Below are 27,339 nucleotides of genomic sequence, written 5' to 3' on the forward strand. Positions count from 1 at the left end.
TACTAGGCCAACTGAGACTATTTCTGCAGTGTGTCCTGGGTCGTCCCCCAGCTCTCTGCAAGGAGGCACCTAATCTGATCTACCTCAACTGCCTCCTTTTTTTCAGGTGGAGGAGCAGCACTCTACTTTTAGCTCCTGGTCTATAAGGTGGAGACCTGATATCCTCGGAAGAAAGGTAGTTTCTGCCATGTGTATCCCTAATCTTGCTCTTTTGGTTACTACCCACATCTTGGGTCCATACGTGAAAGTAGAAATTGTAGGTTAATCAGTAAAGTGAGAACTCTGCCTTTAAGCTTCACTTCCTCCTCCAAGACTGGCCAATATGATATCTTAATGACTGCAGCTGCTGCTCCTGTCTGCCTGTCAATCTAACCCCCCAACTCCTGAAAACGTTCCTTTAGCACTTTGAGCTACATTTTTTGTATTAAATTAAAATGAGAGGGCACTCCACCATTTTCCATTTCACTCTCTCAGCACTTCAAGACACTTACTTATTATCGGCACAACCAACATACGATGTTTTGAAAAGATCTCAGACCTACACATTACTTTAGTCTCTAGGAAGATATCCAAACATACAAAGGCTGAACATCCTTGGCTTTAGGCCATTTATCAACCCAGAATATTTTACTTTATGTATCATTCCTTACTATTGGGTGGGGTTCACACCCTCAGCCTTAATAAACTTTGAAGATCAGAGCATATTGCAAACTTCCAGCTGCTCCAGGTGTTCTTAAAAATATCTACCTTATTACTTCAGTCACTTTAGACATGAAAATAAAGCATAGAAAGTGTGAGGGATGGCCGGCGGTTCAGTCCAGCCAGGATATCCCTGAAAGAAAAAAATGGAGGAAGGCAGCCTTTTCAGGGCACTGCATCCCCCAGGACACCAGGTGGTAGGTCCCCTGGACGGCAATGGTTCCCTTGATTCCCATAGGGCAGCCGGAGACATGGATTCCGTTTCCCCAGCCCTGTTGGGTGCCATGGGTGCCACCAGGGGAAGCTCACAAAGAACCTGGGAACTCCTACTGTTACGACAACCCGGAAGTACTTCGGAGTCATGAGGATGGAAGCTTGCAGTACTTCCGGGCTACTTGAGGAAAAATGACATGGCATTTAAACCGGGAGAAATACTTCCGGGTCATGGACTATTTAAAGGACTGGTGAAGACCCAGAAAAGAGAGCCAAAGTTGGGAGGCTGGGTGACTAAGCTGCTGGGAGTGGAGGATTGTATTGTGATTATTGTTATTGTATTTATTATTATTGGAGAATTGTGGAGTGTGTGGTGCTTTGGGCACTGTACCTGAAGAAAGATATTAAAGAATTCTTCTTGGTGCTTTTACAAGTGTGTCCTGGACGTCTGTCTGGTGGGTTTCATGGGGCAACAGCATCCCCTAGTGTCCACAGAAGTTAAAAGCAGTGTGGTCTTTATCACAGGAATAATATTAACAAATAGAACAAAGAATAACAGAAAATAAGATTGTTGGTAAAGTCTGGATAGATGTTGTCTTATGAAAGAGTAAAGAAGTCATGGATGAATGTCCTAGGCGACTTCTGATCTCTCACTCGAAGTTCTTCATGAGATGATCAGGTGGAAACACCCTCTTTTGACGTTGCTCTGTTTTCTTTGTTTAGTCTGTCATAGTTATTTTAAAATGCTCCGGGACTCTCGTAAGATGTGATTGCTACATGCACCTGATTGGCTGGCTCTCAATAAGATGTATGAATTTGCTCCTACTCTTACATCAGTTGGAGCACATCCTTTTATTCCAAACAGTAAAGGTTTGATGTTGCTTAGTACTGACTGGCATGTCTTCCTTACCCAGGCTGTAAACCCATTTATCAACTTGTTTTCCCAGATGCCCAATTCTTTCTCAGGTTATGAAGTAACTGATAGCCTGAGGCATCACCAGGCCTTCCTCTTTTTGTTTGAACAGCTGTTTTAAAAGTGAGGTACAACTGGGAAGAAGATATGCTTTGAGGTGTCCTGTGCTTAAGTTCATCCAGTGTTGTCTTGAGCAACATATAACGAAAATTAAGACAGAAATTGGCAGATTTTGCACACCGCAACACCAAGAGAGGCGGTCAAATGCCTTATGACAAGTTCATAAAATACATAGAGACTGGTTGGACATCCTCCAAAGAACCCTCCAAAACTCTTATGAGAGTAAAATGCTGGTCTAGTGTTCCACGACCATGACAAAATCTGCAGTTGTCCTCCTGAATCCCAGGTTCAACCACCTGCCGGACCATTCTTTCCAGAACTGTGTCTTTCTAGAGAAGGCTGAAAATTGAATTGATAGATAATTTAGCATAGTCGGCGGGAGTAGATAGATCCCAGCTTCCCACTCCATTGGCACTGTCCTCAACATCCACGTAGTGCTGAAGAGGCATGTCGACCAAGAGAACCCACCTTGTAGAGTCTTTAAGAGGTCACAGTTAATGTCATCCAGCCTACCTAGCTACCTCAGTGACTTCTGCTCCAGAGATAGACGAGTCTTCCTCTGAAGCCCCTGATGTGTCAGTGGAATTCAGGGGGTCCTTGAAGAGCTCCTGACCATAAGCCCAGGATGAAGTCCGGAGTGTTCTGAGCAGGTTTTCATTAAGGATATCTCTGAACTTTGCACTGTTCAGCTTTCCCTCGACCCTACCTTGTTTCCCATCATGCTTCAATGTTGGAATGGCAAATAGCGCAGGTGATGAGTGGTGCTTGGTTTCCTCCAGATGTGATGCTTTAAATTAAGACCAAACAGGTCAATATTGGTTTCATCGAATGAGAGAATCATGTTTCTCACGTTTTGAGGGTCCGTTAGCTGCCTGTTTGCAAACTCCAAGTGTGGTCTGGTTAACACTGTCATAAAGCTGAGACTAGTGGTGGTTGTCCTTCTCCATCCAGCTCCTCTAGAGCTCAGCCAGAGTGCCCATCAAGATGTTGGCCAGCTCTCTTAATCTGCCCACGATTACTCAGTGGTTATTATAAAGTTCTCCCATTTAAGAATAATGGAGGCCAGTGTGCTCTTGGGATCCTTCTCCAGATCTTTTGATGTTTTCACATTTCAGCTTTTGAGCTTTTCAAAGAAAATTCTTGGAATACTAGGGCTTGGTTTGTGCTCACGTGGTGGACCTTCTACAGGCATGTGTGTGCATTTATCAGTCAGTGCAATCCGCTGATGTGACTACAGGTGGACAACTCACTGATGACCAGTGAAATGGGACTCACCTCAGGCAAGGCCGAGGGCCTAAATGTCAATGGGATACTTCAGATTTCTAATTTTTTTTTAAATAAAGTTGATAAAATGTTTAGCATCCTACTTTCCCTTTATCATTCTTTGGTGTTGAGTGTTGCTTGTTGAGGGAAAATGAATTGAAGCGATTTTAGCAGAAAGATGCAAACAGAACTAAAATGTGACAATGTGAGGGTGGCTGAAGATGCTCTGCCTATAAAATAACTCGTTCTCAAACTCATTTTCATACTTTACACACTCGACACACTCCTGCTGGATGATTTGTTTCCTGAAAGTCCTCAGTGCTAGTGTGTCACAGAGAGGATGTGCAGCGTTAGTCATAACGGCCCTCGGTTTTGTCTTCATTCTCTCCTTTGCTACGACCTCCAGGTGGTGTCCAGCATGCCAATTTTAATTTAGTGCCTTGACTTGGTGGGTCTCTCTTGAAGTCAAGTTGCCATTTAACATTTATATTTCCTTAGCAGGAACTTTTATCCAAAGCGACTTCCAAATGAGGTCAACCTGATTAAGTCTGTGGACTGTTAGGGGGCAAGTGTGACAAGACAAGGGTACGAAACCAATTGCATCACCATCAGTGGAGAACTCACAATCCTCTGGTGCATTTTTGTCTGACTAATAGCAGTTAGGTCCTCATAACCTAAGAAGCAAAGATGAGGGTCTTCAAATGCTTCTTAAATACACCAAGGGTGTCAGAATTTTGGATGGAGGTGGGCTGCTCATTCCACTATTCAGGAGCTGCACATGCACAGTGGTACCACAAACAGATGGCATCAGCAGGTGCTATTCACTAGGAGAAGTATGTTGAGCAGGAGCTGAGGACCTCCATCTTATATAGATGCTGAGCCACTGACTACTTTATTGGACAGCAGGCAGGATTTGAACTGAATGTGTGTCACTAGATGGTCCCAATGTAGTGATGTGGGAGGAGTGACGTGCGTCCAGACCAGACGTATCACTGCATTTTGGATCATCTGAAGCTGCTTGGTGACACAGGCCAGCAGAGAGAGTTGTAATCGTCCAGACATGACGAGACCAAAGCCCGGAGCAGACGTCGTGCTACGTGTTCTGTCAGATACGGTCTGATGTTGAGGATGGGGTGTCGTGTTGAGGGAATCTGCATGACCAAGATGCCATAGCAGCATGATCAGTGAAGTTAGTGCAGATGCAGAAGATCTGGAAAGGATGTCACCGTACACGTTACGGGAGTGCAGTGTCCAAAGACTCTGTCCAGCCCTTTCTTCTCCAGTCCCTCTGTGCAGCTGATGTTGACCCCCAAGTACTTGTATATTGACAGGGTGGGTGAATGAAATCAACTCTAGACACTGCCAGAAAGGTCCAGGCAGTTAATGTGAAAGCCGGGAGTAACGGAATCAGACGCTTCATGCAGACGAAACAGAAGAAGGTCTGACCTGCTGTCTCCGTGAAGCTCCTTTATAGGCCGAGTTACGCATTTAGTGTTATATAACGAATTTCACTGAGCGCAGACTCGGAGCGCTGTGACAAGTTCTCAGGTAAAACGCAATTACAGATTTTACAAAATTACTGACAATAGAATTAGTACACATTAAGACACAGACAGCCCTCTAACACACACGCAGACAAAAGTCATGTGAAAAGACAGTTTACCCTCAGGAATTAATACACTATATTAAATCACATCAAAATAAACCACAAATAGTGTGAAACTAAAGAGGACGGAGGCGATCGACAAGCGCTTTAGTTATTCTCACTCCGTGCAGTAGATGGCAGTAATGCACCGATTTATTTATTTTTTTCTTCAAACTCAGTCTCCACTTCGAGTCGCGCTTTGATGACGTGTTTTTGTTCGATTCCGCCAGTTGATGGTTGTGATTGTCCAGGTGAGGCGCGTGCCTGTGATTTATGAGACAAAGACAAAGCAAAGGAGAAACGGCGAGTGTGGAGCGCAGACGAAATTACCAGGTAGGAGAGAAGAGCGTTATAAGGATGAGAGTGGCCGGCGATCTCGGGGACACACAAAGACAAACAGCGAGGGTGGCGGAAATCCATTGGTGTTAGTGGAGTTGAACTGCATTGTTTCTGCCGTACGCTTTCACTCGCCCGTTCACGTCCAGGTAATTGAAAAACTAATCATCGGGCAGACATGACCTGGCTCTATTTACGCGAATCGGTTTCAGACCACTTTGTTCTCCGGTGTGTTTTAACAAATCTTTGTCTTGACATGTATTTATTCACTGTTGCGTAATGTCTAACGTGCTAATTGCCATAAGAATTTGTCCCTGCGCTGTGCTCATATACTCGGTGAAGTGCGCCTTACGGAAATAAACGGAGGTGAATTATAATAAAGTGACGCCTGCCCTGTTGTGTGTACAAAGTACAGCGTTTCTCACTTGCTGGAATGCTCTTTATTTTTGAAGTGTCGAAAACGCAACAATCGAAGGTGCACGCTATTCTCACACATGCGCAAAGCACATATGCGCTCACTTTCCATGCACGCATGCAATTACCATTACAAACATCAAGTTATCCAACACGCCCGCCTCGAATTCAATTCACGAAAACAGAGAGTGGAGTTTCACAGGACGTTTCCGCGAATATTCAATACAATGAGAAAAGTCGGACAATTTTGTCGAGACACGTCAAACACATGCGTGCTTACTGATTTCTCAATTTTTTTTATTTGTAATAAAAATTTGCAAAAAACCTCAAGTAAACGTTTTTTTCACGTTGTCATTATGGGGTGTTGTGTAGAATTCTGAGGGGAAAAAAAAGGAATTTAATCAATTTTGGAATAAGGCTGTAACATAACAAAATGTGGAAAAAGTGATGCGCTGTGAATACTTTCCGGATGCACTGTATATTACTAAACGAAGGTTGTATATATGCACGGATGCCAGAAACACCGAAAGCGCACGCGCACAGCTCCCCAGAGTCAGTAAGTGGCGCCCAAACAACACAACACAACCTGTAAACTAAACTTCAGGTCACAATACTACCGCTTCCCGCACGCGCACATCACCGCATACAGGGAGTGCAGAATTATTAGGCAAGTTGTATTTTTGAGGATTCATTTTAATATGGAACAAACACAGTGCTATCAGTCAATCCAAAATGTCAATAAACCTGAAACCTGAATGTTTCACAACGGAAATGTGAGTGTGAACATCATCAGGGGAATACATATGTGCGCACAATTATTAGGCAACTATTAGTGTGCAGATTTATTATGCAACTAAAGGAAAAATGAAAATTTTCCCATCTCACTTGTTTGTTTATTATTCTCCCTATAGTGAGATGAAAATAAACACCTCAAAATTTACAAATAAACATCTCTGACATTTCAAACAAAATCAATCAATCAATCAATGACCAATATAGCCACCCTTCTTTCCAATAACAGTCATAAGCCTTTCCATTCATGGAGTCTGTCAGTTTCTTGATCTGTTGACGATCAGCTTTTTGTGGATCAGTGACTACAGCCTCCCAGACACTCTTCAGAGAGGTGGATTGTTTTTCTCCCCCGTAAATCTAGCGTTTAAGAAGTGCCCACAAGTTCTCAATAGGGTTTATGTCAGATGAGGAAGGGGAGCCATGTCATTATTCCTTCATCTTTAAGGCCTTTACTGGCTGGCCACGCAGAGGAGAACTTCGATGCAAGTGATGGAGCATTGGCCTGCATAAAAATCCTGGTCTTTTCCTGTATCACTGTTTGAAGAAAGTGTCTTCGAAAAACTGGCAGTAGGTTTGGGAGTTGATTTTGAGTTCATCTTCAATGCAAAATGGTCCAACTAGCTCATCTTTAAAAATACCAGCTCATACCAGTACCCCACCTCCACGTTGGAGTGGAGCTCTGTGCCCATTACTGATCCACAGGTCCATCCATCTGGTCCATCAAGAGTCACTCTCATCTCATCGGTCCATAAAACCTTTGAAAAAAATCTGTCTTCAGATATTTCTTGGCCCAGTTTTGACGTTTCAACTTATGTTTCTTGTTCAGTGGTGGTTGGGTTTCAGCCCTCCTTACCTTGGCCATGTCTTTGAGCACTGAACACCTTGTACTTCTGGGCACTCCAGGTAGGTTGCAGCCCTGGAATATGAAAGTACTGGAGGATAATGCGTTCCTGGTAGCTTCACGTTTGATTCTTCTCAAATCTTTGGCAGCTAATTTGCGTCTTTTGTTCTCAACATGTTTCTTGTGACCCTGTTGACTATTTGCAACAAAATGTTTGATGGTTCTGTGATCACACACCAATATCTTAGCAATTCCAAAAGTGCTGCATCCCTCTGAAAGACTTTTTACAATTTTTGACTTTTCAGAGTCAGTTAAATCTCTTTTTGGCCCATTTTGCCCGAGGAAAACTAGCTGCCTAATAATTCTGCACACCTTGATATAGGGTGTTGATCTCCTTAGGCCACACCCTCCCTCATTACACAAATACACATCACCTGACGTGCTTAAATCCAATAAGCATTCAAGTTAATACAGCTTGGAGTTGGAATATATGCATTAAAAATGATGATATGGTCAAAATACTCACTTGCCTAATAATTGTGCACACAGTGTATACAACCTGCGTTGACCAGATAAATAACCAAGTGATTGGATTGCTTCCTGGAGAAAGCCACGTCTTTCTAAGTACTGACAGTGTTGAATCTGAAGACAAAACTGAGCATCTTAATTTCCCATTAAAATATTTAAACACTGTTAACCCGGCCGGATTACCACAACACAATCTTAACCTTTAAAGTAGGGACAATAGTCATGCTATTAAGACACCTTAATACTAAACAAGGTTTATGCACCGGTACGCGGTTGGTCGTGAACAGCACGACAGAAAATGTTATTGAGGCACAAGTGCAAACGGGATCCCATACTGACAATACTGTTTTGATTCCCAGAATTTACCTTACAAGTGCTGACCTGGAATTGCCTTTTAAACTTAAACAACAGCAATTTCCCATTCAGGCTGCATTTGCCGTGACGATCAACAAATCCCAAGGACAAACACTGAAAAAAGTCTAACATGGATATTGTTCATTCAACGTACATTTTCTCTTTCAAGCAACTTAAGATCATTTAGTGTTGCAGCTTGAAATATTTGGTTTCAGATCTCAATCAAAGTAAAACAAAAAATTAAGGTGGAGGGAATAAACGTAAAAATCCTATTTCATTTAACTTAATATTTGAGGTTGTCCATGTGCTGTGTTTTGAGGGGCCCTTTGTATATTCTTTCGGTTGAACTTTCCATTTTGATGGCTTTCCAACTGCCAAAAAAGAAGAACAACTTAAAAAATAGATTTACTCCGTTAAAAAAAAAAACCCAATGATTTGCCTCAACTTAAAAATTGCGGGATCAAAAAGCTAAAAAGAAATATATTGGTTCAGATTGAAAATATTAAGTGTGAATCATTCACATTTTTTTTTCTTTTCAGTGAAGTAGGGATTTACTTATCTGAGCCTGTATTTGGATATGGACAACCTTATTTTGCTTTTTTCAAGAGTCCAGCGTTTGTGTGATGTTAAAGTGAAGGTTTTAGGTACTCCATACCAGGCAGAGCTAATTCAAGGACAGGAAACCGTCCTCACCAAAAATGTTGTTTATGAGGACATTTTTGATTAACCAATTTATGAATTTTTTTTTCCAATTTACTTCATTTAAACCTTTGCACTCTGATATATATTTTTTTTTTACTTATAAGTGCAGCAACTCAAAGACATCCATCCATCCATTATCTAACCCGCTGAATCCGAATACAGGGTCACGGGGGTCTGCTGGAGCCAATCCCAGCCAACACAGGGCACAAGACAGGAACCAATCCTGAGTAGGGTGCCAACCCACCACAGGACACACACCCACACACCAATCACACACTAGGGCCAATTCAGAATCGCCAATCCACCTATCTGGCATGTCTTTGGATTGTGGGGGGAAACCGGAGCGCCCGGAGGAAACCCACGCAGACACGGGGAGAACATGCAAACTCCACGCAGGGAGGACCCAGGACTCCTAACTGCGAGGCAGCAGTGCTACCACTGCGCCACCGTGCCGCCCTAACTCAAAGACATTTTGGACTTCAATAATATAAAAATTAAATTTCAATTTTAGTTTGAATCAATTGGTTAATTTTAGTACAAATATATTTATTTCATTAAACGAAAACTTTCCCAGGACGCTCCCACCCTCCATCATTTTTCATCCCTCCAAAGATCGGACGGGAACAGAAAGTGAGTGCCATTCTTGGATTTGCGATTCTTTAGAGAATCGGGGTTACTGGTATCTGAGAAAGCCCAGCTAAATGACCCCCTGGGCTAAGCCCCCTCCCCAATCTTAACATGTCAGTCCCCCCATGAGCGTGACTGACTGGCGGAGTGAGAAGTGGAGGCAGTTGTCTCAGGCAGAACTTTGGTGAGGTGCCGATATCATGTAACTTTCTTTTTCCATGATGTTACAAAAAAGAAAGAAAGTTGAACCCTAAGAGTTACATTGTTGTTAGTATTATTTTAGTTGTTATTAATTCTGTGGGAAAAGATACAGAGGAGATTGTATTGTTGTTCTTATTTGGCTCATGACTTCGTCCAAAGAAACTTATAACATTTGAGATACAACTGATTTAATTTCTTTGTTTTTTTTTTTCCCCAATAGGAGCCCAGGCAGGTCAAGTGACTTCCATACTGGTGTCAGTAGTGGGATCTGAATCCACAATCTCAGGGTTTGAAATCCAAAGCCCAGCACACTGCGTATGTATCTGTGTAGGTATGACGCAGTGCCTTTCTACATACCGTATTGTCTCTTAACACACTCACAAAAGTATAACCTCCATTCAACTTAAAATAATTCAGGTAATTATTCACACTTAAAAATTGTGGGTTCAATAAGATAAAAAGAATTATATTGGTTCAGATTGAAAATATTAAGTTGAGGCAAATCATTTAGAGCGATTGGGTGTGATTCACTTGTTTTATACTGAAGTAAATCTGTTTTTTTAAGTTGGTACAATTTAAAATGGTTTATTGGTTGTAACCTGTTTTGTTTTTGCTAACATTACTCAGTTATTGTCTGCTTTTACATGTATTTTTATTACTATTTAATTTAAAAAAAATATATATTTATATATATAATATATATTGTGGAGCTGACCCAGACACAGACAGGCGGACATGTTGTTAAATACCACCACACGTTTATTTACACAATTATTTACAATTACCCAGTTCAGTTAGTGCACAAACCCCAAACACAGTCCTGGCCACGCAATGCCTTCTTCTCGGGCCGCCTCCACACCACTCTCGTGCCTTGTCCGTCTTCCACCCGACTCTAGCCCTGAATGAAGGGAGACGGCCCCTTTTATAGTCTCCCGGATGAGCTCCAGGTGATTCCTGGCATTCCCCTCTTGGCCACGCCCCAGCATGGCGGAAGTGCCGGCTGTTCTCCTGGCAGCTCTCCGGGTGTCCTTATAAATCTTCCCCCCAGCACTTCCTGGTGTGGCGGAAGTGCTGAGGTCACAAGTCCCCAAGGCATTGGGGCGCCTCCTGGCGGTGACCACGAGCCCTTAAAGGGGGGGGGGCTTTCATACCCTGATCCCGTGGACCCCAAAGCAACCAGGAAGGCAGCCCCCATGTGATCCCAGATGGGCGCATGCCCACTTCCAATCCTTCAAGGCATCCCGGCTGGGTCATGGCCCCTGGCATCCTCGACTATATCTATATCTATATATATATATATATATATATATATATATATATATATATATATCTATATCTATATATATATATATATATATATATATATATATATATATATATATATATAAACTGCTCAAAAATTAAAGAACACTTTGAAAACACATCAGATCTCAATGGGAAAAAGAAATCCTCCTGGATATCTATACTGATATAGACTGGGTAATGTGTTAGGAACGAAAGGATGCCACATCGTTTGATGGAAATGAAAATGATCAACCTACAGAGCCCTGAATTCAAAGACGCCCCAAAAATCAGAGTGAAAAATGATGTGGCAGGCTAGTCCATTTTGCCCAAATTGAATTGCAGCAACTCCAAATTGTGCGCAGCACTTTGTATGGCCCCTGTGTTCTTGTATACATGCCTGACAACATCGGTGCATGCTTCTAATGAGATGACAGATGGTGTTGTGGGGATCTCCTCCCAGATCTGGACCAGGGCATCACTGAGCTCCTGGACAGTCTGAGGTGCAACCTGGTGGCATTGGATGGACCAAAACATAATGTCCCAGAGGTGTTCTATTGGATTTAGGTCAGGAAAGTGTGGTGGCCAGTCAATGGTATCAATTCCTTCATCCTCCAGGAACTGCCTGCATACTCTCACCACATGAGGCCAGGAATTGTCGTGCACCAGGAGCCACTGTACCAGCATAGGGTCTGACAATGGGTCCAAGGATTTCATCCTGATACCTAATGGCAGCCAAGGTGCCTTTGTCAAGCCTGTAGCGGTCTGTGTGACCCTCCATGGATATGCCTCCCCAGACAATCATTAACCCACCACCAAACTGCTCATGCTGAATGATGTTACAGGCAGCATAATGTTCTCCATGGCTTCTCCAGACCCTTTCACTTCTGTCACGTGCTCAGGGTGAACCTGCTCTCATGTGTAAAAGCACAGGGCACCAGTGGTGCATCTGCCAATTCTGGTATTCTATGGCGAATGCCAATCGAGCTGCATGCTGCTGGGCAGTGAGCTCAGGGCCCATTAGAGGACATGGGGCCCTTGGGTCACCCTCATGAAGTCTTTCTGGTTGTTTGGTCAGAGACATTCACACCAGTGGCCTGCTGGAGGTCATTTTGTAGGGCTCTGGCAGTGCTCATCCTGTTCCTCCTTGCCCAAAGGAGCAGATACTGGTCCTGCTGATGGGTTATGGACCTTCTATGGCCCTCTCCAGCTCTCCTAGAGTAACTGCTTGTCTCCTAGAATCTCCTCCATGCCCTTGAGACTGTGCAGGGAGACACAGCAAACCTTCTGGCAATGACACGTATTGATGTGCCATCCTGGAGAAGTTGGACTACCTGTGCAACCTCTGTAGGGTCCAGGTATCGCCTCATGGTACCAGTAGTGACACTGACTGTAGCCAAATGTGAAACTAGTGAAGAAACAGTCAGAAAAGATGAGGAGGGAAAAATGTCAGTGGCCTCCACCTGTTAAACCCTTCATTCCTGTTTTGGGGGTCATCTCATTGTTGCCCCTCTAGTGCATCTGTTGTTAATTTCATTAACACCACAGCAGCTGAAACTGATTAACAACCCCTCTGCTACTTAACTGACCAGATTAATATCCCATAAGTTTCATTGACTTTATGCTATACTCTGATTAAAAGTGTTCCTTTAATTCTTTTGAGCAGTATATATATATATATATATATATATAGATATAGATATAGATATATATAGATATAGATATAGATATAGATATAGATATATATAGATGTAGATGTAGATATAGATAGATAGATTAATCCCAAGGGGAAATTCACATAATCCAGCAGCAGTATACTGATACAAAAACAAATAAATAAATTATAATAATATTATAATCTATCTATCTATTATATAGTGCCTTTCACATCTATCTATCTATCTATCTATCTATCTATCTATCTATCTATCTATCTATCTATCTATCTATCTATCTATCTAATCCTGCCAACTATGCTATATTATCTATCTATCTTGTCAACTACTCTATATCTAATCTAGCTTTCCTGCCGACTACACTAAAATTTAAATCTGTCTATCTAGTCCTGCCAACTATGCTATCTACCTATCTATCTGAACCTGCCAACTACACTATATCTGTCTGTCTGTCAGAAATATTATAAACATAACACATTCCAATGTTGTACTTTTTAAATTTATTTAAAAATCTAGTGCAAATACACAAGCATTTTGCAGTGTAAATCTTAAAAATGCAACAAATAATTATTAAACGTTTCTACAGCTTTCTTGAAAGTATGTTTTATTACGAGTTCTTATACTTAAAATTAACAGGGTTGCTTATCAGAAATCCTCCGTTATAAAAGTCTGCTGCTGAAAATGACCAGACCTGTATGGCCACGTCCACTCCACTCAGGAAAGTCTTCTTCTTTATTGGCAGTTGGAAAGCCGGCACGCTGGAAAGTTCGACCAGAAGAAAATACAAACAGCCCCTCAAACACAACACATGAACAACCTGAAATATTAGGTTAACTGAAATAGGATTTTTACGTTTGTTCCCTTCACCATAACTTACTTTGCTACAAACATTTTATTTTTACATTGATTGAGATCTGAAACCAAATATTTCAGGCTACAACACTAAATGACTAATCTGAAGTTGCTTGAAAGAGAAAATTTACGTTGGATGAACAACATCCATGTTAGACTTTTTTTCAGTGCATTGGACTGATGCTTTATCTCAAATGTTTTAATTTCCCTGGGGAGGGACAAAGGGAATGTAAACAACTTTTATCCAATTGGAGGACAGACTGGTGAAGTGACTTGACCACAGTGTCACTAGTGACCCCACAGCCTCGGGTTTGAAGTCCAAATCCTTATCCCCTGCATCCCACTGCCAGCCTTACATACCCATTTAGTGTCGTATTTATTTATTTGTTTAAAAATTGTGAGACCTACTGGAGTGTTGCTAGACAATTCATGAAGGTAAACCTGTGATGTAATGAATGTGAAGAGTCCAGTCCACCAGTCATTGACGGGGTGAACAGCAGAGAATGAGATTTGCTGAGTTTTAATGTACGCTTATGTGAGAGACGCTTAGACTTTGAAGTACGTCGACCTTAAGCAGTGCACTCAAAGTTTACTGTTGCTCTTGTGCTGGTCCTTTCAGTTTACTTTCCACCTCTGTGTTTACTGTGCCAGCGGTTCACAGACTCGGTCCTGGGGGACCCCCTGTGGCTGCAGGTTTTTGTTCCGCCCCTTCTGTTTTTATTTCGACTTCTTGCCTCATTAAATCCGCTGTTGTTTCCAAATTTCTATGTTTTGGGGTCAATGCAGAAATTGCAGAACTAAGCTTGATTCATTTTTAAATCAAAACATACCAAGCAGTTCTATGGGTACCAGCAATGCTAGCCGTCTAGGACGACTGGGATTATCTAAAGCACGGGTGTCAACCTTCCAGTCCTGGAGGGCCGCAGTGGCTGCAGGTTTTCATTCTAACCCTCTTCTTCATTAGTGACCAGTTTTTGCTGCTAATTAACTTCTTTTGCTTTAGTTTTAATTAACTTGACTCAGGCCCCTTAGTTGTCTCTCTTTCATTAATTAGCAGCCAAACAATAATGAGACACAAAATGAGCTGCCACACAACCAGCTCACCTGTGCCCGTCACACAATATCAGAAAATAAAGAAAAGTGAGGGTCTCGTTAAGGTTTGGTCTCCCAGGTCACCAAAACATTTTGACAAACAGAAAATCAACAGTTTTCGAAATGTCTGCTGTGGCAGAATGAGAGCAACAACAGACCACAAGATGAAATAACGGGCTTAATTAATTAACAGCAAGAATCAGCTTCTCATTAATAGATTGGTTGGAGTTTGAAATCCCAGTTTAGCTGCTCATCTGTTGGCTCGTTTCACGTCTCATTTCTGTTTGGCTGCCATTTCATGAAGAAACGAATCAATTCAGAGGACTGAATCCTTAAAAACAGGGCTATTAAAATGGAATGTAAAAGGAGTTAATGAGCAGTGAAAACTGGTCACTGATTAGGAAAAGGATCAGAATGAAAACCTGCAGCCACTGCGGCCCTCCAGGCCCGGAGTTTGACACCCCGATCTAAAGTGAGCAAAGTAGACCTCTGGGTTAATGACTGCAGTGCACCACATGTTGGAATGTATTTTGTAACGCATGTAGTAATAAAAATGATGGGATTTTCTGCTAATTGTATTACTGCAAAGGTTTGTGAAGTGCCATTTCTTGGAATTACTAATGCAAAACATACATCTGTGCTACATGTAATTGAATATGGGATTCATCAAAGTGCTAATATCTGTTGGATTGACGGAGACATAGCAACTGGACGGACACACTGATGCTTCTCTTTTTAGTAAGGTGGACTAGCTGTGCAAGCTAAGACGAGATGAACTCCAATGTTGACTTCGGCATTAATGTGAGCAGTGCACCAGCTACTGGAATGTGTTTTATGCATGTTTTTACCTGCAGTATTGCAGATGGTTTGTTTTATGTGCCATCTGTTGGAAAGACAAATGCAATGCATATTTTGCATTTTGAATATTACATTTTATTACTACACAGACCTCTGATTATGCTGGGGTCTAAACTGCTTACTTAGTAACATAGCCAGTGTGTCTGTGTGTATATTTATGTGTATTTAATGTATGTGTGTGTGTATATTTATAAGGGTGTGCATGCATATTCTCACACAGTCCTACATTGATGAATACCTGTACCTATATACCGGATCCACAGATAAAGATCTCATAACTGTCCTTCTTCTTCCTATCCATGCACATAGATTAAATATATTAAAGGTTGATGAGATCTGAAAACCAATTCTTTGCAGTCTCTTCCCAAATGACCAAAGACTTGGAGGAAGCTTTACTTATGTGGTTGCTATGTCTCTGTGTTTCCAACATATGGTGCAACATACATTTATCATTCCTTGCATTGCATTTGTCATTCCAACAGATGGCGCCTCACACGCATTAACACTTCTTTTATGAATTTCATACCGGGTGGCATATTACAGAGCCACAAGCATTGCATTTGTCATTCCAACAGATGGCACCTCACAAGTATTAACACTGCTTTTATGAATCTCATACCAGGTGGCATATTACAGAGCCACAAGTATTGCATTTCTCATTCCAACAGATGGCGCCTCACACGCATTAACACTGCCTTTATAAATCTCATACCGGGTGGCATATTACAGAGCCACAAGCATTGCATTTCTCATTCCAACAGGTGGCGCATCAGAAACATTTGTAGTGATTCATTTTATTACTACAAATGTTTGTCGTGTGCCATCTGTTGGAATGAGAACTGCAATGCATTTCATTGCTACAAAATACATTCCAACAGATGTTGCATTGCAATCACTGCCACTCAATACGCTAACGTTGACACTGACTTTTTAGATTTCAGTCCGTCTTGCACGAGTATCGCAGCTAGTGATTAATTAAACATACAAGGTCATTTCTTTCTGGCTGGCAGTCGCACTTTGCTGGGCGTAGTTGGCATGAACATATGTGTTGCTCTGTCGGTCAGAATGTATTTTGTGATGCATGCAATTGGTTGGGAAATGTCCAAATAGCCCATGGCTGCCGGAATAGCGCACTTCAAAGTGAGTTTCAAAGAAGCCTGAATTTTCCATCTTTTACCCTTTCTCTGTTCTCGGCTTTGTCTAAATCAGTAGGATTACATCTGCTTATCAAGGTTTTCACTCCAGATGTACTGATTTCTTAGGGTGACAGGGATTGTTTACAGCACTTCATATCAGTCATAAAGATGGAGTTCATAGTTCTCTGAGGTTGGTTAACAAAACTGGAAGCTATCCCTGAAATGTGCGCACGTTATTTTTGATGGCATTATGAAGTAATTAAATGTTTATTTTTTATTTTGACAGGTAGAAAGGAGCCTCTTTCCCAGTTCACGTGGTGATGCAGTGAAGTGTTTACCAGCCTCCATGTGATGAGGGAATCTTTAAAAGAGAAGGCACTTGGTGGTTTAGAGAGAAGCGTTTCCCACAGAACATGGCCTCTGCCAAAGAGGACAGCATGGATCAAAGAGTGGCCAGCATTAAAGAAGAGGGCTGTGAGTGGGGTCCACCCCAGGATTTGTGCGTGAAGCTGGAAGACTGTGAAGTAAGAATTTCTGGTGTTAAAGAGGAGGAGTCCAAGGGGGAGATTGTCCAGGTGAAAGTGGAGGATTCAAACGAGTTCTCGGCGAGTCCTGAACTGCAAACGTTCAAAGCTGAGAAGATTTTCAAACTGGAGTCTCATTCCAATTCAGGGCCCCAGTTCACTAATAAGGCAGAACCTGTGGAAGTGAAATCTGAGCTCTCTGAGTTTGAGGAGAAAGTGACTGAAGGAAACGGGAGAGAAGAAGAGCAGCAGCCATCTAGGAGTGTTGGAATAAGTAAGTAACGTGATGACATTTAAAAGGAAGTGAAGCTGAGGATGTTTGCAGATTTTGAAGGTGGCTGTCGTGGTGTTTTATATATAAGAGCAGGATAAACGTTTGATTGAATTCAAATAGAGACCTGATGATCTGGTGAATGACAGCCAACCACAGCAACGTCCAGCATGTCATTTGTCACCCACACAGAGCAGTGCAGTATTTCACCAATTAACAAAGCTGATGTGCTGCAGGCTGGATAAGATACTTGATTATCAGCGGCAGACACACCGGGTGAAGGTGAAGGTGAAGGTGAAGGTGGTGCTGCTGTCACTTGGCTCATGCTGTCTGCCATCCACCTCCACACATTCACTCCATGCCATTCCACACTCGCTCACCTGCCTCGTCCACCGCCTGCACATCTCCATGGAGGTCAGTGGTGACCCGATCTGCCTCACTGTCCCCAGTGACCACACACACCCCGGCCAGTGGTCTTTAGTGGTGGGCAAGTGTCCATCTGGCTGTGTGCCCCCCACCCCAATCGTTTTACTACGTGGCGTTTCTCTTCCTAACCTCTACACTCGTCGTGAAGTGCATTTCAGTTTCAGAAGGTTTGACTTTACGTTTCTGTGACGTACTGAGCACCTCATCTTACTTCGTTTAGAGTAATAATGAGATCATTGATAGCTCATGTGAAATGGTGACGCCCTCACGTCAGAATAATTTCCCATTGTGCCGTACGCATATGTTGGTGTTTTATTATTTCATTTTTTTCCCCTGGATTTTCTCTTCTTATTTGAGTTTTTCAATATAAGGCTTTGATGCATGATGTTGGGTTTTGGTTTTGACAGCTCGATAAGACCGTGTGTGTGTTTTAATTCTGTTGAAGATTGAGTGAGTTTCAATGTATTGAACGTTTTCATTTACATCACTGATCTGCTTATAGTTTGACATGAAGGAGTCTTTTCCTGTTGATCAATGACAAAAAAAATGAGAATTTAAATCCATTAAGATTTATCATCTTAGAACAAGCAAATTTAAAAGGGGGTGAATACTTTTTATAGACACAGAACATCACATGGTGATAATTTTAGGGGTGTTGATGATGATGATGATGATTTCCAACATCCCCATGACTTTCATTCTGATTTGTGGACGCTCCAGTTATTTTTATTTACATTTATTTGTTTAACAAACACTTTTGTCCAAAGCGATGTCCAAAGGAGGTCAATATACTCGAGTAATTACTGGTCTAAGGGGCTGTTTGAGACCAAGTGTGACAGGACTAGGTGACAATTGATCATCACAAGTGAAGAGTTCAAAACAAAACACAAGTGAGTGGCCATTCCTGGGTTCCAAAATCCTAACAGCTAATAAATATCCTTTAGACTGAAATTCACTCAACAAGAGGATTGTGAAAAGCTCCTCTACACACACTGAGGGAGTCCGCGTTACGAATGGAGACGGGCAGCTCGTTGTACCAGCTAGGGGTACACATGAAGTGTCCTGACTGAGATTTGATACCACGCAGAGGTGGCGTCACCAAATGCCAATCAAGAGCAGACATGATTTGTGGAGAAGGAGCAGAGGACACCCCGAGTGTCTCCATATATGTCGGTGCAGACCCATTGACTATTGTATAGGCGAGGCTCCAGGAAGCCAGTGTAGTGACCTGAAGAGTGACCTGTGCCACACTGGTGGCAGACCACACTGTCCCCAACAGCAGGCAGACCAGTTTAGGGTTGAACCATTTGAGCTTGAGGGTCACGTCACCCAAGGGTTGGAGATGAGAGTGGACAATGGGCATCCATGGTGGAGCCTGGAGTTTGTAAGTTAATTTTCTCAAGGATGACCTTCTCATGTGATGTCACATTCTGTTTTCTTCATGGTGGATTCAGAAAGTCCTCAGTCCCATTCACTTTGCTCACATTTTGTTTTGTTTCAGCCTTTGTGTTAAAATCATTTCAGTTTATTTTGTCCTCCTCCAGTGACACTCAATACCCCAAAATAACAAAGCAAAAGCAGGAATGTAGAAAATTCTGCAAATTAATTCATTATAACGTGAACTCTGACTTTGATGTAAGCAGTCTGACTCTTCGCTCTGTAATTAGTCGATTCCAGCCTGGGGGTCTTCATGGTTTGAGGCCACAAGCTCCACAACCCCAGATGTCCTGCCATCCTTCTCTGCAGATCCTCTGGCGCTCTGTCAGGTTGGATGTAAATGGCCGCTGGACGGCGACTGTCCGCTCTCTGCAGAGAGATTTGATTATGTTCAAGTCTGGGGCCTGGCCTGGCCACTCGAGGACTTTCTCAGAGATGACCTTCAGCCACTCCTGTGTTGTCTTCAGTGCAGCTTGAGGTCCGGAGTGCTCTGAGCAGGTCTTCGTGAAGGAGATCTCTGAACTTTGCTCCATTCAGCCCTGACGATTTTCCCAGTCGCTGATGCTGCCGTCACAGAGCTTCACCATTGGAGTGCCGTTGCACAGGTGACAAGCAGTTGGCTGGTTTTCTCCAGATGTGACTCTAGTCTCAGTTTCACCAGGCAAGAGAATCATTTCTCACAGTCTGACTTTGCAAAAGGCATCTAAAGGACTCCCAAAGTGGGTTTCCATTGGTCTTTGACTGACAAGAAGTGTTTGCTTGGCCAATTCTGACTGTTGGAGTGTCTCTTTCATGGTTATGATGGTGGTGGTGGTGATGGTTAACCTTAATGGGCTAATGGGTGAGCTGCTTTAACCACATTCAGAACAGCAAGTCGGCTTCTCAGGACTATAAACACTTGTGTTTATGCCTTTAATATACCTAAAGTGTGAGAATCGTTTACCACGCTCTGAAAAATAATATGGATTTTCACTAGTGTAAACAGTTATGTGTGTTTTAAGATTGCTAATGTCTGCATTTTTTTATATGAATACTCAAAACTGCAATATAGCTTCTCCCAAGTATTAATGCCTACTTTTGTTGGAATATGTCGAATATGGGAGAATATTTTGCCACATTCTGAACAGTAAAATGGGTCCTCAACAATATGAATTCTTGTATGCGACTTCAAAAAACATATTGTGCAAGAATCGTTTACCACATTCTGTAATATGCATTCTCACCAGTATGAGCCTTAAGATTGATAATGCTTATTTTTTTTCCATACTCGGAACAGTAATATAGCTTCTCCTGAATGTAAATGGCTTGCTTTTGTCTTAAGATATCTAATATGGGAGAATATTTTGCAACATTTTGAACAGTAAAGTGTGTAGCGGTCTGGTGCTTCTAAGATTCACACCGTTAATATGATGGTGATTTATTTGTTTTTGTAGAGGAGATCACAGGGATGCCCCCAGCCTTGGAATGACCCTCACACACTCAAAAACAGAGACAAAATAAAGCACACTGGGAACTAATGACAATTAAGAATATAATGAAATTAAATGATATAAATGAAAACAATAATACCACCCCTGTACCCCTACGTCGATAATAAATTAAACCTATAAACACAAACCACTACACACAGCAAAGTCCATGAAGTAACACACCGGATGTAATGATAGATGACAAGTGTAAGCCCAGGGATCTATACAGTATGTTGAAGAGAATGAAAAAAACAGTCCTACCGGTAGACACTGTAAGGGTGAAGATGGATGGATGGCTCCTATACTTGCGGGAAATCCACAATCAGTCTTCAACACACAGGTAGACAAATGACCCAGACTCCAACAACGAATACAATCCAGGACACTGCGACTAAATATGGCTTGATTAACCGAAGGCAGTCCAACAGGTAAACGACACACAAAAATTCAACAACAAGAAACACTTCCTTTTCTTCTGACACCTGCCCTCCTTTTACACCCCTCTGGCCACCTTTGACCCCAACAGCCCATGCAAGGACTGCTGGGAGATGCAGTTCTTACTACTCGTAGCACTGCTACAAGTGGGTCCTCAACAATATGAATTCTTGTATGCAACTTAAGATACCTAATGTGTGAGAGTCTTTTCCTTCACTCTAAAAGGTGGGATTCCTTGTGGGATTTGTTTTTGAAAATAGGGGAATTGGGCAAAGAGACATTCTGAATATGATGTCAGAACATGCTGTGCTATACTGATATGTCTCGGGTCACTGTCAATAGGTTAATCATTAATTTTGTTTCTCTATTTGTTTTTTTTTTTTTTTATACAGATTTTCAAGTTTGTGGCTACTTGTCCCCAACAACAGTTGCTCAGAATTTTCCACAGCACAGATCTGGAAAGAAGCTCTATGATGGTATAATACCAGTCTCTTTCCAAAATATTATCCCAACAGACAGTAGTACGCAATCAAGACCAGAAATCATCAACACTCACCAGCAGATGGAAATGCCTGCTCCAGTGCTTTTAGATATCTCCCAGGAGAGTGGAGAAAAGCCTGACTCTAATATTGAAGATTACCAGAGTGTACACGAAGAAAAGAAGCCACATTGCTGTGCTGAATGCAACAAACAATTCTTGGACAAGGGTGATTTTGAAAGACACATTACAATTCACAATGGAGAGAAACCTCATTGCTGTTCAGAATGTGGCAAGCGATTTTCTCAAATTAGCCATCTTCAGAGTCACAAACGAACTCACACGGGAGAGAAGCCATTTTGTTGTTCTCAATGTGGCAAACGGTTCTCACAAATAAGTAACCTTAAAAGACACACGAGTGTCCACACTGGAGAGAAGCCGTATACCTGTTCTGAATGTGGTAAATGCTTCTCGCACATAAGCCATCTTAATACACACAAAAAAATTCACTCGGAAGAAAAGCCACATTCATGTTCTGAATGTGGCAAACAATTTGCTCAGTTTGCCTATCTTCAAAAACACAAGCGAATTCACACTGTGGAAAAGCCATATTGCTGTTCTAAGTGTGACAAACGGTTTTCTCAACTGGGTGATCTTCAGAAACATCAAAGGATACACACTGGTGAGAAGCCATTCAGCTGTTTAGAATGTGGTAAACGATTTTCACAGATTAGCAATCTTCAGAGTCACAAACGGATTCACACTGGTGAGAAGCCATATTGCTGTTCGGAATGTGGCAAATGTTTCTCATGGCTGAAAGATCTTCAGAATCACAGACGAATTCACACTGGAGAAAAACCATATTCCTGTTCTGAATGTGGCAAAAGATTCTCTCAAATAAGTACTGTTAAACTTCATGCACATATTCATGCTGGAGATAAGCCTCATTGCTGCTCTGAATGTGGCAAACGATTTTCTCTAATGTCCAAACTTCACAGTCACTTAAAAATCCATACTGGAGATAAACCACACTGCTGTTCTGAATGTGGGAAACGCTTCTCTCACTTATGTCACCTTAAGAGACACATGAGAATTCACACTGGAGAAAAGCCTCATTGCTGTTCTGAATGTGACAAACGTTTTTCTCAACTTGGTGATCTTCAGAAACATCAAAGAATACACACTGGTGAGAAGCCATATAGCTGTTTAGAATGTGGCAAACAATTTTCACAAATAAGTCATCTTCAGAGTCACAAACGAATTCACACAGGAGAGAAGCCATTTTGTTGTTCTGAATGTGGCAAACGCTTCTCACAAATAAGATATCTTAAAAAACACTTGACTATTCACACGGGAGAAAAGTCCTCATTGTTCTGAATGTGGGAAGCGTTTCTCGGAAATAAGTCATCTTCATAGTCATGCACATAGTCACTCTGGATAGAAACTGTTTTTTATGTGCTGGATGTGGTAACTGCTTCTCACAAACAAACCATCTTCAGACACGCAGAAAGTCATTTCAGAAAACCCACATTTGTCTTCTGAATGTGGCAATCAGTTTGCATATTCACACAGGGTAAAAGTCATAGTATTGTGCAGGATGCAGCAAAACAATTTCACACATTGGCAGATAGTGTTCATACTGGTGAGAAGCCATGTTACTGTTCTGAATGTGGAAAACGATTTTTACCAATTGGAAACCTTAATACACATAAGAGAATTCACACTGGGCATAAACCTCATTGTTGTTCAGAGTATGGTAAACGGTTCTCATTTTTCAGTGGTCTTGAAAAACACTCAAGATGTCAGATTGAAGAAAATCCATTCTGCTGTTCTAAATGTGGCAAACTATTCTCTCACATAAGTCTCATTCAGGTCAATATGAAAAATCTCTAAAAGTGAGAAATCATTTTCTTGATGGTCTTCAGGAACATTCAAGGATGCCCACTGGTGAGAAGTCATACAACTGTTTTGAATGTGTGCAATGGTTATCACAAATAACTATTTGAATTTGCTTTCATGTCTTTACACTAGAAAAAAAGCTCCAGTGCTTTTCTGAATGTGGCAAAAGATTCTCACGATGAAGCTGTCTACACAACCATACAAGAATTCGCACTAGAGCGTTACTGTTCAGAATGTGGTAAATGATTCTTAAGGTCCATGCATGTATTAACGCCTATCTGAGAAAGATTTGCTGGCCTGATGTTGTCAGTCACTAAGATATTTGTCATCCAACAAGATAACAGCCAGTTACATTGAAACATCGATTATCTGTCACTCGATTCACCTCCAGTCTTCATTAATACTCTGCACCCCAGAGTCTACCTATTACTACTGTGAGCTCTGCACATTGGGCCAACTCTCCCTTTCGCTAGCACGTAATGTTCTTTCCCAGCAGCTCGTGTCATTCTGCATTTCGAAACCACAGTGTCAGTTACATACCTTCAACTTCAATAGCATTTCCTAGCTTTTCTCTCTTTTTGTTATAATTAAACTACTATACCTTTTTCTGGCCAATGAATATTTGTGTGTTTGGTATTGGAATTGTCATCAAAAACAAGTATGGCTTCAATTTACAGAATTGGAAGAACAACGGTGAACGAGATAAAGCGGGATGCCGACAAAACTGAAAAACATGTCGGAAATGGAAAACACCGACGGTAATGTGATTCTACATTAATGTGAATGTTCTTCTGCATTGTCGTTTTCTTTTATAATTTTTTTAAAGCATTTTATTGAATTTATTAAAAACAAATAACACTCCATACAAGCAAGACAAATTTTACAAACCTATGATCAGATCACATTCTGTTATGTTACGTTTTGTTTATTTAGTGTGACGTGCAGGCAGCTTGTGACACGCTATGGGAGCAATGAATGGTGTAAGTGCTGAGACTGGGGGAGGAGCTTCCGGTCTGTACGGGGTGGTCACGCCTCTTAGGAGATGAGTGACAGGAGAAATGAGGAGGGAACGGGAAGGTGCGGTGCTGGGACTGGGGGAGGAGCTGCCGGTCGGTACAGTTGGACACGCCTCTTAGGAGATGAGTGACAGGAGAAGTGAGGAGGGAAAGGGAAGGTGCGGTGCTGGGACTGGGGGAGGAGCTTCCGGTTTGTACGGGGAGTACACGCCTCTTAGGTGATGAGTGACAGGAGAAGTGAAGAGGGAAAGGGAAGGTGCGGTGCTGGGACTGGGGGAGGAGCTTCCGGTTTGTACGGGGGAGGACACGCCTCTTAGGAGATGAGTGACAGGAGAAGTGAGGAGGGAAAGGGAAGGTGTGGAGTAGGAAGGCATGAGTGTTTACAGATCGTGAGATACTGAGTGGTAAGGAAAGCTTTCTTTGATTGCTTTGGAGATGTGCTCTGTAACTCCGAAGTATAAGACAAGGCAACCAATTGAAGACTCCAAGGAAAATGAAGAAAACTCCAGCACCTCTGAGTGGTGTTTGCTTATTATGCTGGTCAATACAATATTATAGAAATTAATTAATTTTGTTATTTTTTTTTTTTTTTTTTTTGCAAATATCACCGGTGGTGCAGTGGTAGTGTTGCTGCCTCCCAGTTCGCTTCCCGGGTCCTCCCTGTGTTTGTGTGAGTTTCCTCTGGGTGGTCTGGTTTCCTCCCACAGTCCAAAGACATGCAGGTTAGGTGCCTTTGCAATTCTAAATTGCCCCTAGTGTGTGCTTGGTGTGTGTGTGTGTGCCCTGTGGGGGGCCCTGTTTTGTTTCCTGCCTTGCTCCCTGTGTTGGCTGGGCTTGGCTCCAGCAGATCCCCGTGACCCTGTAGTTAGGATATAGCAGGTTGGATAATGGATGGATGGAATATAACAAAAATATAAAAGGATCAAAATATTACAGAAAAAAAACTGTCATTAAGTTATTTTATATTTATGAATATCACGTCTCTTATTAGGGCGTCACCGTGGTAAGGAGACCTATAGTTCGCTTCCCGGGTCCTCCCTGTGTGGAGTTTGCATGTTCTCCCACAGTCCAAAGACATGCAGGTTAGGTGCATTGGCGATCCTAAATTGGCCCTAGTGTGTGTGTGTGTGTGTGCCCGCTATGGTGGGCTGGTGCCCTGCCCGGGTTTTGTTTCCTGCCTTGTGCCCTGTGTTGGCTGGGCTTGGCTCCAGCAGATCCCCATGACCCTGTAGTTAGGATACAGCGGGTTTTATAATGGATGGATGGAATATCACCATTCACTAAGCCAATCTTCTGCGTGTCATTTTAAACTCTTCCAGGGCGGATGTCGACTTTTGTCAAAAACTGTTACGTTTTAGTTGGCCCCTCTTTGCCAGATGGAGAGTTGGTTTCGTCGATTTTAACCGAGACTCCCTGTGCTCACGTGAGCAAACGAAATGTCCTCTGTGTGGGAAGAGATCGACACAAACGTGTAATGCAGAATACTCCATGGGTGATGTTTTTGCGTGTTATCGTCGTTGAATTGGACTCGGATTTTGATACAAGTGATTGCCAAGAAATGGGCGGTAGCAGCATCAGCTGATTGTGGTGCTGATGTTCATCTGAGAGGACCGCTGCTTAAAATGACGACGGGTACACTGCGAATGCCACCCCTGACATCAAGCCAGCCAGGCACGCAGCGACAGATGTTTTTTTTTTTTGTCAATTTCTGTGTGGAACCCTTACTCTGTGTGCTTTTTGGGAAAAAATGTTCAGCCCTCAAAGAGTTAAAGCAGCTGTCCGGTAATCCGCCTTCTCTCTTATCCGTCACGGCCTCAAGCCCGACCCCTGGTGGCTAATCGAGGTTTTACTGCACTTCCTTACTTACCTACCGCCGGGGCCCAAACGTTCTGAGAATGACCCAAGTGTTGGTGTTCACCAAGTCTGCTGCTTCAGTGTTTTTAGATCTTCTTGTCAGATGTTTCTCTGGGAGACTAAAGTAGAACGACAAGCAGTTCAGACGTTTCAGAGGCTTTTATTGACAATCACATAAAGTTTATGCACAGAGTCGCAATATTTGCAGGGTTAGGGCCCTTCTTTGATGAACTGGGCGTTAAAAACTGTTGTCATTTTCCATTATCAGGATTCTTAAGAAACGATTCCAAATTCACAGATTATGCAGAAGTTTTACGGGACCACTGGACACTTTTTGGATAATCGTAGCTGCGAAATATTGCAGCTCTTAATACCTGAGCATCTTCACTAGTGTTCTAGAAGTGAGCCAATGAAGACTTCTGGGCCATTGTTATGTAATGCGGCTGATTGCGGCTCCCCCAGGATCACCGAGTTTGACACTCCTGATTTAAAGGCAGAGGTGCCAGCTTGTAAGCGTCCCACCAATGCCATCTCACAAGAGGGAGGTGGTCCCCCTCAATCACACCTTCACATAGAGCAGCCAGTATGACATCACAGTGAAGCCTGTGGACCTCAAACCCTGAGGTTCTGGGTTCAAATCCTGCTGCTGACCCTGTGTTGAAACCAAAGGAGAGAAACTGGTCAACATGTTTCTAAAGCCACACGGCCATTTACAAGTATTCAGATCCTTAAAGCTTCAAACATTTGTGCCATTCAGAAATCAGAACATTAAGATATTTTCATTCAGATTCTTCTAAAAAACATCAAGTCGAGTTTTGAAGGTCCCTAAAGTTTGAAAGTCCACCACATGACTTGGTCACTCATTCCAAGTGTCTGCGCTTCTCCTCCTCATGTTTGTGTGACATTTCCCCTTCACAGGTTTCCACCTGTGTCCCCGTGTTCGTGATGAACTCCTTTTAAAGTCACCATCACCACTGGACTAATCCC

The 27,339-nt window shown here is 42.3% G+C and overlaps 1 protein-coding gene across 6 annotated transcripts; it reads left to right on the forward strand.

Moving 5' to 3' along the window:
• Nucleotides 1-5,066: 5,066 nt before the first annotated feature.
• Nucleotides 5,067-23,079, forward strand: LOC120528230 (gastrula zinc finger protein XlCGF26.1-like). Of its 6 annotated transcripts, none has more exons than XM_039752340.1 (4): nucleotides 5,067-5,186; nucleotides 9,869-10,065; nucleotides 16,830-17,341; nucleotides 21,498-23,079. In XM_039752340.1, the coding sequence occupies exons 3-4, from the start codon at nucleotides 16,957-16,959 to the stop codon at nucleotides 22,958-22,960; spliced, it is 1,848 nt and encodes a 615-aa protein (XP_039608274.1). In that variant the 5' UTR covers nucleotides 5,067-5,186; nucleotides 9,869-10,065; nucleotides 16,830-16,956; the 3' UTR covers nucleotides 22,961-23,079. The 6 variants fall into 6 exon arrangements, with proteins under 6 accessions (XP_039608274.1, XP_039608275.1, XP_039608279.1 ...); XM_039752341.1 differs by having other exon boundaries at nucleotides 16,834-17,341; XM_039752345.1 differs by having other exon boundaries at nucleotides 9,869-9,979.
• Nucleotides 23,080-27,339: the final 4,260 nt, after the last annotated feature.

The sequence above is a fragment of the Polypterus senegalus genome, chromosome 4, assembly GCF_016835505.1.
Source record: "Polypterus senegalus isolate Bchr_013 chromosome 4, ASM1683550v1, whole genome shotgun sequence".
NCBI lineage: Eukaryota > Metazoa > Chordata > Cladistia > Polypteriformes > Polypteridae > Polypterus > Polypterus senegalus.